We start from the raw sequence: 11,611 nt of genomic DNA, 5'->3' as shown, positions 1-11,611 counted from the left end.
CGTCATCCCGGCGCGGCCACGTGATCGGGGCGGCCGGCGCGCGGCGTCACGCGCGCGCCGCGGCTCGGTTGGCCGCGCCCGGTCCCGTCCGCTAGGGCCGACCGGCAGTCGGCGGTGCCCCGAGCCCCGGCGGCCGCCCCCCTCGGCGGGGGGAGGGAGCCCTCCTCAGCGGAGAGCCCGCCTCAGCGCCCCGCCGCGCTCTCCGGGTGGCGGCAGGACGCGGTGCCGCTCCCTGGGCTCCAGCCCGCCCCCGTCTCCGCAGGCCGTACCAAGTTGGGTGGGAGGATTGATCGGCTCGAGGGTAGGGAGGCTCTGCAGAGAGACCTGGACAGGCTGGAGCGATGGGCTGAGGCCAGCTGGAGGAGTTTCAATAAGGCCAAATGCCGGGTGCTGCACTTGGACCACAACAACCCCCAGCAGCGCTACAGGCTTGGGGAGGAGTGGCTGGAGAGCTGCCAGTCAGAGAGGGACCTGGGGGGGTTGATTGACAGCCGGCTGAACAGGAGCCAGCAGTGTGCCCAGGTGGCCAAGAAGGCCGATGGCATCCTGGCTTGTATCAGCAATAGCGTGGCCAGCAGGGACAGGGAAGGGATCTTGCCCCTGTACTCGGCACTGGTGAGGCCGCACCTTGATGACTGTGTTCAGTTTTGGGTCCCTCACTACAAAAAGGCCATTGAATGACTCGAGCGTGTCCAGAGAAGGGCAACGAAGCTGGTGAAGGGTCTGGAGCACAGGTCTGATGGGGAGCGACTGAGGGAACTGGGGGGGTTTAGTCTGGAGAAGAGGAGGCTGAGGGGAGACCTCATTGCCCTCTACAACTACCTGAAAGGAGGGTGCAGAGAGCTGGGGATGAGCCTCTTTAACCAAGTAATAAGTGATAGGACAAGAGGGAATGGCCTCAAGTTGCACCAGGGGAGGTTTAGACTGGATATTAGGAAGCATTTCTTTACAGAACGGGTTGTTGGTCATTGGAATGGGCTGCCCAGGGAGGTGGTGGAGTCCCCATCCCTGGAGGTATTTAAGAGTCGGGTTGACATAGCGCTAAAGGATCTGGTGTAGTTGGGAACTGTCAGTGTTAGGTTAATGGTTGGACTGGATGATCTTCAAGGTCTTTTCCAACCTAGACGATTCTGTGATTCTGTGAAGGGTGCGATTAGACAAGCGAGGCCGAGGTACGCAGCGAGCAATGACGTGGGGTGAACTAAAACCCACCTTTTCCTCCACTGTGCTCGTGGGCTGCTGCGTGCATCGGCACGAGGGTGCTCCTGATGTTCTAGTAAAGTGTTTGGGGATTCGCCGTGAGCGAGCAATGCGTCCCCGCGGTGGTGACAAACAACCAATGGGGCAGAGTGAGTGACACCACAGCCCGGTGTGACTCCATCCCGCTGCTCAGCAGTCGTGAGACTGCATCTGGTGTTACGTGTCTGGCTCTGTCCCGCTCCGACTTCCCCAGTACAAGAGCACAAACTGACAGGTGGCCAGCACAGGGTCACTGAAATGGTCTGGGGGCTGCAGCACAGGACATGAGAGGCTGGGAGAGCTGGGTTTGCTTCGTGGGGAGAACACGAGGCTGAAGAGGATTGAATGGAGGTCTTACATAACCTAAAGCAGAGGATAGGACAAGAGGGAATGGCCTCAAGTTGCGCCAGGGAAGGTTTAGACTGGATATTAGGAAGCATTTCTTTCCAGAAGGGGTTGTTGGGCGTTGGAATGGGCTGCCCAGGGCGGTGGTGGAGTCCCCATCCCTGGAGGGGTTGAAGAGTCGGGTTGACATAACACTTAGGGATATGGTGTAGTTGGGATCTGTCAGTGCTGGGTTAACAGTTGGACTGGATGATCTTCAAGGTCCCTTCCAACCTAGATGATTCTGTGATTCTGTGAACTTTGAGGCAAATTCTCAGAGATGCACGGCAAAAAGTGGGAAGGAAAAGGGCACACGTCAAAACAAGCAAAATGCCAAATGAATATATATAGAAAAAGTTGCCTAATATGGCTGGTTAAGCACTGGAATAGGTTCCCAGAGAGACTTTGTAATCTCCATCCTTGGGGACTTGATTGCACAAGCCCCTGAGCAGCATGATCTAAATACGATCTTTGAGACAGAGGTTGGACTAGATGACATCCAGAAGTCCCTTACAACCTAAATTTTTTAACGAGTCTATATTGATTTTTGCAGATCTGGAATATGAAACAAAGTATGTTTTCTACAAAACAAGCATTGCTTCTTTAGATAGTTTATATCATTTATCTATTAGGGAAAACAAATTTGCCAGAGCTGACTTCTATTTTGGAGCACACAATGCTGCAGTAACACCCATATTGTAGAAACTGCCAGCAAAATTGTGAGCAAGCCTCAGAGGGAAAGCTGCCAGTCAGATAAGCATGGCTAAGGTCACGTAAAGACAATTGTTCAGGCACCATTAGGGGAAAATTTTAATTGCTGCAAATTATGCAAATTTAGACCTGATGTTTGGATAGAGGACCTTGCTGTGGAGCATGGGCTGAATAGACCTTCCAGGAATTTCACAAATAAACCAAATTGGAATAAACTTGGGAAGTTTGCTATAGATGCTATGCCTTGAATCTAACGACATTACATCAGTAAAATTCTACAGTTCCTCATTCTGCATGCCGCTCACTTTATTAGTATTGGTAATACCTTTACTCTGTTGCACACTTCATAACTCAGTTCTGCAGTTTATTTCCCCAAGGCTGGAAAAGATTCTGTTCTATCACTTTTTGGTCTTTGTATTCTCTTTTTACATGAAATATAAAGGGAATATTGATGACATCCCATGAAAATAGCTGGAATGCTGTTACCCAGTCTCCACAGAACTATAAGGTTATAGAACCTATGAACCTTAGATTCATAGTCTTTGAACAGTTCCAGTTTCCTAACGTGGTTTATGAAATAGCTGTCGGCACATAACATAGATCATGAGAAATAATACCAGTACAGGGCAGAGGGACACTCTTCTGTGAGCCCACATCCCCATGTCATCTCAACTAGACATGTCATACCTGGAAAGAAATGAGACCCTAGGAGTCAGGTTTCTGCCCAACAGTTGTAGCTTCAGGGAAATGGGAGATACACCTGGTAGGCTTGCAGTCTCGGACTATCATTTTTTATACAGACTAGCTGACCTGGGAAATAAACTTGTGATTTACACATGAAACTGCTGATGTATACATATGAGCACACCGCAGTGAAGTCTTACAGTGTAAGAGAAAGAGGCAGCTTTGGTCAAAGATCCCTCAGTGCTGGGGATCTTCAGGAAAGTGGCTATAACAAAGTTAATCTGGAATTTATGCTGGAGTTGATCGATTGTTGCAGGTATGGATTACCTTGTGAGACCCTCCTATGAGCAAATACAAGTGTCTGTAATAAACATGAGAATAGCAATCAACTAGAAGACAGGCTCTTGAAAAACAAGGAACAAATCTGTTGGGTGTTTTTGGCACATATTTCCATAGGTAGGACTTTCAAATTCCCCAAGCAAAATCATGCAGCAAGGGAAAATCATCCTGGAACTGAAGATGAGAATAAAATAGAAGCAGATTCAAGTTCATCAATCCTGGGGAATATGGACTCAATGTGTTTTGGAGAAGATAACTTCTCAGAACTATTTAGCTCAGATTAGACTCTGTTATAAGTTTTAATAAAAATAATATTTATTTAGGTTTATATAGTCCTTTCCATTTAAGGATTTAAATGAATTTTATACAACATCCTCAGTGAACATGTGTTGTGGTTTAACCCCAGCTGGCAGTTAAGCAGCCACTCACTCACTCCTCCCCGCTCCCAGTGGGATGGGGAGGAGAATCAGAAAAAAAATAAAACTCGTGAGTTAAGAGCAGTTTAATAACTAAAATAGAATAAAATATAATAATAGCTATAATGGTAATAATAATGAAATTATAATTGTAATGAAAAAGAATATAACAAAAAGAGAAATAAAACCCAAAAGACAAGTGATGCACAAGGCGATTGCTCACCACCCACTGGCCGATGCCTGAGCAGCAGTCCGCCCCTCCTGGCCCACTCCCCCCAGTTCATATACTGGGCAAGATGTCCTATGGCATGGAATATCCTCTGGCTACTTGGGGTCAGCTCTCCTGGCCATGCTCCCTCCCAGCTTCTCATGCACTTGCTTGCTGGCAGAGCATGGGAAACTGAAAAATCCTTAACTTAGGATAAGTGCTACTTAGCGACAACTAAAACATCAGTGGGCTACCAACATTATTCTCGCACTGAATCCAAATCACAGCACTGTACCAGCTACTGGGAAGAAAATTAACTCTATCCCAGCCGAAACCAGGACAACATGACCACGAAATACAAGCAGAACAAGCAGAACCTGGCAGAACTATCATTTTATTTACAAAAGGTACTGTCAAAAGTAATCTAGTTCTATGCTGTACACTTGTTACTGCTGCAAGAGTGGGATATCACAAAATTAAAAGTCTGTGTAGCAACGAATACCCAAATCAGTAGTGGAAGAAGGTAGGAAGGAGTATGCTGAAAAAGGTATCATCTTGCCGTTGCCATGTTGATAGACTTCTGTGAGCATTGTCACTAATTTCTCTGGCACAGGCAGGTGCGTCTCCTATGAGCACTTGGATATGATCCAGAGAAACAGTTGCTACCCCTCAAAGAACTGAGTTGCGGGATTATTTGTATCTAGTGAGAAGGAAATTAGATTGCCGGGTAGGAGACCTGAGTTCAGTTCGCAGGTCTGACTGTGTTGTTTTTGAAGACTAAGTTATGCCTGATCAAAACAGAAGGCATTTGCTTTTACTCATTCAATTTAATTACACAGTAGGCATTCATTTTAATTACACGGTGCCAATGTTTAGCAACGGGTGCTGTGTATTTCTTTTAAGGCATATTTTAGTTGAAACATATCAGAGTTGAAACACAAGGTATCTTGGCAGACAAAATGATAAGGGATACAAATATTGTTAAAAATTGAAACATTGTTAGACTTACCAGATGTCAATATGGTTTTAACCGTTACCATACACGAATGTACATCTCTTTCAGTGGAAACTCATACTTTTGAACTGGTGGAGATCTCAAATGACAATTTTGTAGTAGCCTGGTATGTGTGCTCATGTCTCTGTGCGTGTATAGAGTGTACATCTCACATTTGATTTTTTATATTTCTATTTTAGACTTTAAGATGACCACGTAGAGATCATTTATTTCAGTGTCAAGTATGTATCATTTTTAAAGATAATTTGGAATTCGATACCAGGAGGGTAAACTATTTTCAAGAGCTATTTCTCACACAGTGTTAACATTAATTGTCCTTTTTATCTTCTAATCGTTCAATAGACAAGTAATTTGATGAAAATTAATAGTTTTGTCATTGTACTTTGTTGTGGTTTGAATCCGGCTGGCAGCCAAACACCATGCAGCCACTCGCTCACCCTCCCCTGCCTGGGGATGGAGGAGAGAATTGGAGGGGTAAAGTAAGGAGACTCATAGGTTGAGACGAAAACAGTTTAATAATTGAAATAAAATAAAGAAAAATAAAATAATAATAATAATAATAATAATAGAAAATACAAATGAGTTATGCACAATGCGATGCTCACCACCCGCTGACTGATGCCCAGCCTGTTCCCAGCCAGTGATCCCAGAGGAGGGAAACTCCTGAAATGGCAATCCCAGGAGAGAGAGAGAGCCCCAGCTTCCTGGCCAGCATTCATCTACACACTGAGCATGACATTACATGATATGGAATATTCTGTTGGCCAGTTTGGGTCCCTTGCTCTGGCTGTGCTCCCTCCCAGCTTCTTGTGCACCTGCACACTAGCAGGACATAGGAAGTTGATAAATCCTTGATTTCTTAGCAACAATTAAAAAACCAGTGTATTATCAACATTGTTCTCATACCAAATCCCATACTGAATCCAAAACACAGTGCTATTCTAGCTACTTAGAAGGAAAATTAGCTCTATCCCAGCCAAAACTGAGACATACTTAATGAATCAGCAAAAGTGAATATGTATGCGTACTGTTTAAACTTGGCATTTCCAAATGAACTCATTCTCATTCTGGTGGAGGGAATGCACGCACTGAAACTTTCAAGTGTATTCTTACACCTCATCTTTAGGAACTTAAGCCATGCCAGCTGTTAGGAGGCTAATCCTCTAGCATCCCTGATAGCAGTGGAAAGCAATCTGCAGAATTCAGGACCTCCTCTAGAACTATTCAGAGGTGTCCACGGTGCTTCTATATTAATATTTTAGGATTAGAAATACATTTTTAAAGTGACTCTTTCATTCTTTTTCATTTATTGTGCTCTCACAAAGTGCATCACAAAGTGGCCTCACAGAGAATGTAACGGAGGCCTTTTAGATGATGGAATGAAGCCAAAATGTGCACCTACACTAACATTTCCTTTACTGAGTGCTACATTTTCTGAAAATAATATGGGAAAATAAACATGTATAGATGGCAGGATCCACTTGCTAATTGTACCCCTCCTTTAATAAACTTCCATGATACACAGTATTTGATGCAGAAGCCCAGAATTCTCATTACCCACTAGATGTCACCATTGACACAGAAAAAATTGTGAGAATATATTTTCTGCCTCTTAAAAGCGAGGTTGGTCTCACCACACCTTAATGAAAGCAGAACTCCAGTCCAAGGAATTTGTTATGTTCTCTTAAAGCTGTGTGTCCTCTGACCTTCTTTATTAAGTGGAAAACACTGAAAATGTTTCACAGGAAACCACACCTGGAATATTCTCTTGAGGCTTGGCCCCACGTAGTAGTAGGCTTCTCCATTCCAGAGCCATTTGAATTGCCTATTCAGTAAAATAAACTGATAAATCCTGTTAGGTACCTTGCTAATTGAAAGTTTAGAATAGACAGTAGTCCGTTTTCCTATTATTATCTATTATAGCTATCACATCAGAGAAGCCCAACTTTCCCTGTCTTTATTATTAACACAGTTACACTAAGATTATGGATAAAAATTAAGAGAGATTAAAAATATTCAGGCAGCTTTGTTTGCCTAGGTTTAGCTGTTCTGTGTTTGAATGTTCTTTAATTGTACCAGAAGTATTTTTTGTTATAGTCATTATTTTTTGAACAGTTTTCAGTTTTGTTTAGGTTGCTGTTTCATGTATTAATACATTTTAAAGTCGAAAAAGGCAATTGTCACGATCAAGAGGATAGACTTCTTGATAACTCTAACTCGCCCTTGGGTGAGCATGTTTCAGCAGTGTACACTAATAACTGTAGCTGACTTAGTGTGCTGCTTTTTTATTTCCTCAGGGATCACCTAAATTACTATCCATGTTGGCTAGAACTGCTCTTGCATATCACAGTAGGACAAAGATCATAATGGCCGTGAATCTGAGCAAATGTTTGTGAAAGGCCGTTGGATTAGAGCATATCTGTAGTCCAAAAGAAGGAACATTTTATTACTTCTGCAGATACTGCTCTTGCAGTGAAAAAGTTGTCTGAATTATGGAATGAATTTTGCTGCGTCTATATTCTGTCTCTGTATTTTGCCTTTTTTTCTCCTAGTTTCGAGTCCCTTCATTGCAGTTTTTCCTGCATGCTACTTGAGACCAAAGTCAACTTATCTCTGAACTTTGTATGATACACTGAAATAAACTGAATTTAAGTTTATTCCTTTAGCACGTTTTTCCAATTTATTAAAATGCAGCTATATTAGGGCTTCATTTAATGTTGAATACTTTAAATACAACTATTAACATTCAGCTGTTTTATTCAGAGATATAAAACTGACAGGATAATAATATTTTGCATTTAGTTAGTGTATTATATAAAAAATTGATGAGCATCATGCAAACATTATCCTAAGTGTTGCATTGTTACTGTAAGTCGTGTCATATTCACTTTACAAAGTAGGCACACGTGGCACAGAGGGACTCTAAGTAGCTCAAGATCATTATTAATTAAGAACATAAAATCGAGAATTTCTCCTCCAACCACTAAACTACCATTTTTCACTTCTGATGTAAAAAAGATATCACACAAAACATCCCTTCAACTTGTCCCTCCGAACTCCTGACAGTACTCAGTTGAAGGAGTTCCAGTTCCATCAGAACTTGGTTGTTAAGCTGACCGAGAAATTTCAGAAGCAAGAAAGCATTCAGGAAGTGGTAAATTCATCAGCACAAGAAAATGAACACCAGGACATTCTTTTTACATTGAACCTTCAGGAAGGCTGTCTAATAATCCTCCCCAAAATGTATGGAGAAGACTTACATAAACTCACCATTACGTGCAAATGTGACTTCAGCTGCTGAAGTCATCTGGTTCTGGGATTTCTTAAAACTAACATACTACACAGTATTTGCTCAAAATGTTTCTCTCAGTTTCATAGTAGAAGAATAGGAAACAATGCTTTACTGGTGTGCCACAAACACTGCAGTATGTAGTCTTGAGATATTTGGCTAATGTAGGACCTGAGATCTCCTCTGCCACAACTCTCCTCTCTGCTCCCCAATTGGTATACTCTTTTTTTTTTTTTTTTTGGTGTAATTGTTCTGTGAAGTTGTAAGCTTCCTGATAAGTTAGCTCATGCAACATATGCCACTATGTACTTTTTTGCTGAGGAACTACGTTTTCTTCCTTTGGGAACAAATCTATACATGACTGCACTTACAAAGAGGGGATTGCTTCCTGTTGTATAAGACAGCACGTCTGTTTTCAAGAATTAGTTAGCACTTAGAAACAGTTAAATCAATGGCTGAGCAAGTGAATGCTCAGAGTTTGTAGAATGAACCTTAGCAACAAACTTCTCTGTCAAGGCTGCCTCCCAGCTTTTCCAGATGAAGCTGTTTTTACAGATGCTTGTGGATGAGGCCCTGAGCAACACGATGTAATATCAAAGCCAGCCCAGCTTTGAGTTGCAGGTTGTACTTAGATGTCCTCTTAAGATCCCTTCCAACCTATTCTATTATCGTGTGTTTCTCCTGAAATATTTTACAGCATGATTTATAAAATGCAATTAAATATAAAGGACAGAAAAACATACATCACGTATTTTATTTTTGGTTTTGCAAACTTGAGTGGTTGCTCATGAGTTTGCCTCATTATAGTAGGAAGAGTTTGCCTACAACAAGTTAAGGATATATGGATTAGTATTGCCACTGCATGCTTAGGTTATTTGTCAAATTGTAGGAGGAAGAAAATATGTGTAGTCTATAATCAACTATATTCTCTAAGTCTAGAAACAACAGCATACCCTTCCTGAATAGGTAGGGATAGAATGTTAAGTATGAAAAGTCTTAGCAAAATTTCTAGGACATAAAAATACTATTTTTTTTCAGTGAAGTGAACATGTAGAGGTATAAATGAAGTAAGCATGATATCAAAGAGATACGTTAAGTTACAATATGACTTGACATTTCAAAAAAGTTTATGATTTGGGGGAAGCTATAAATAAATAGGGTAGATATTTTTAAACGGTTGAAGCTTCTTTCTTTGACTATGCAAAGTACCTCCACTTGCAGATCTTACTTCACAAGCGGTCTGTTCCCGTGTTTAATGGAGTAAGTTGAAAGAGAAAAATATATTAGGCCAATCACAGAAACGTTATTCTATTTCCTCCTTTTTGGTATCTGTAATTTATAATCACTGAAGATCTACATCTGTATCTCCAGTTTTTGTTCTACATGATGAAAGAGGTAATCTCAAATTGTAAAATGTGTACAACAGTGTAACAGTTCTGAGATTGCCCCTGAGCTTTTCAGATTCTGAATTATTTCTTCTTCAAATGTGTTAAAGCTCTTAAATGCATGTCTCCCACTTTTACTAACACTTGTTTATAAATTACAGTTTTCCAAAGTCTTCTACTTTACCTATGGTGTTTGTCTTTGAAACTGGAACATTTTGTTTGGTTGAACTTTTGAGCTGCTTTTTAGCTCAAAAAAAATCAGACCATTATCAGTGAATGTGAAGAATCTTTTTGAATGTCTTCTTGAAACTCTGGTTACAAAGAGGATACAGGAATGGATTTAAGGTGGAGTTCACATAGCCGAGCCATATAGTGAACATGTGTAATTTTGAAAATTGTTCATGGCCATGGAAAGCTATGACCATAAATAATACAAAATAGGGAATCCAGCACACCATAAAGGCTCCCATTATGACCCCTAACTGCTTAGCTGCCTTCCTTTCCCTGTTCCCATGCAGTCCTTGGATGTGCCTTTTGGAATGGCTATGCAGACTTTGCCAGGTTTTCCTCAGGTAAGTCAGTCCTCTGAAATCCCTGTTCTCAGTCTTTTCCTGAGGACTGCAGGCTCTTTCAGGCTTAGGACTGGAGTGCTCTTTACAGGGTGTCTCCTCTGTGAAAGTCTGGTTGTCTGATGCATCACTTAAGTCACTGTCTTGTGAGCAAAGCTCCTCTCCATTTTCGTTCTCTTCTGTTACACATGCGCACTTCTTTCCTCCTTTATCCAGGCCTGGCTCAGACTGGGCAGTGGTGTGAGGAAAACAGCTCCATTTAAGGACTTTCCTATTACTCTTGCTAACGAATGCCTTTGAAGACTTGTCAGGATTACTGAAATGAAGCTTTGCCTCCGTATTTTTGGGCTGAGGGGAGATTTCCATGTCCTTGGGAAGGGTGTTCTCATCTACGATTTGCTTTTGGAGGCAAATATTTTGCTTCTCCTTCATCTTACTATGATTTATGGGGGGTTTTTCTGAGAAAGACCGATATGATCCATTGATGAGCTCTCGGTGTTGACAGTGCTTTCGAACAGCTCTGAATATTTTGTAGTAGAACCATAACATCATGATAGAGGGTAGATAGAAATTGACAATGGCTGTTAACACTTTAAACCACGTGACTTCAGAGAATTCAGTTTCACACTTGTTTTCCTCTACTTTCCTTTCCCCATTATTAGCAAAAACATGCCATCCTAGGATTGGAATGACCCACGTGAAAGACAGTAACCAAGCCCCCAGAATCATTAGCAATGCTCTCATTTTTGTTCTATACTTGAGATATTTCAGTGGTTGCTGAACAGAACGATAACGGTCAATGCACAATATGAAGAGATTGAAAATGGATGCGGTACTGGCCACATAATCCATTGACAGCCAGAACAAACAGACTGGTAAGCTTAGAGTCCACACAGGACTTAGGAGATAAACAATATTCAGGGGCATAACAGCTGCACCGACTATAAGATCTGCAACAGAGAGACTGACAATGTATAAATTGCCAACTGTTTGCAGCTTCTTTTCAGTTTTCACGGCACATAGCACTAATATATTCATGACAATAGTGATCAGTGAAACGCTTCCCAGGAACACACCGAGAAGAGCTGAGTTAGTTGAGTTCTCTGTCGTGTTTTTTGACATCTTTTGCACAGGAACACAGAATGAAAATCAGAGAAGATGTCCAGGCCTTGGAAATTCAGTCTTGGTTTACACTCCTGGATGAAAATGTGTTGGATTGCTTTGTGATTTTTATTTCCAGAACTATAGAAAAGAAAAGAAATATGCTCAATCACTGTAGTAGTAAAATAAAGTAATAAAACTAGTTTGTGCTTTGGCTTAGCACTGTCCCTTTTAGAACTCTCCTAAATAATGAATTTTTCCTTTTTACATA

General features: G+C 41.6%; 1 protein-coding gene across 1 annotated transcript; it reads right to left on the bottom strand.

The window, feature by feature from the left end:
* Nucleotides 1-5,220: 5,220 nt before the first annotated feature.
* On the bottom strand, nucleotides 5,221-11,361 carry HRH1 (histamine receptor H1). The gene has a single exon (XM_074878989.1). It carries the CDS (start codon nucleotides 11,359-11,361, stop codon nucleotides 9,940-9,942), a length of 1,422 nt encoding a protein of 473 aa, XP_074735090.1. The 3' UTR covers nucleotides 5,221-9,939.
* Nucleotides 11,362-11,611: the final 250 nt, after the last annotated feature.

This window comes from Strix uralensis, chromosome 10 (genome assembly GCF_047716275.1).
Source record: "Strix uralensis isolate ZFMK-TIS-50842 chromosome 10, bStrUra1, whole genome shotgun sequence".
In the NCBI taxonomy this organism is placed as follows: Eukaryota; Metazoa; Chordata; class Aves; order Strigiformes; family Strigidae; genus Strix; species Strix uralensis.
The sequence above is the reverse complement of the archived record's forward strand: the minus strand, read 5'-3'. Positions and strand labels throughout refer to the sequence as shown.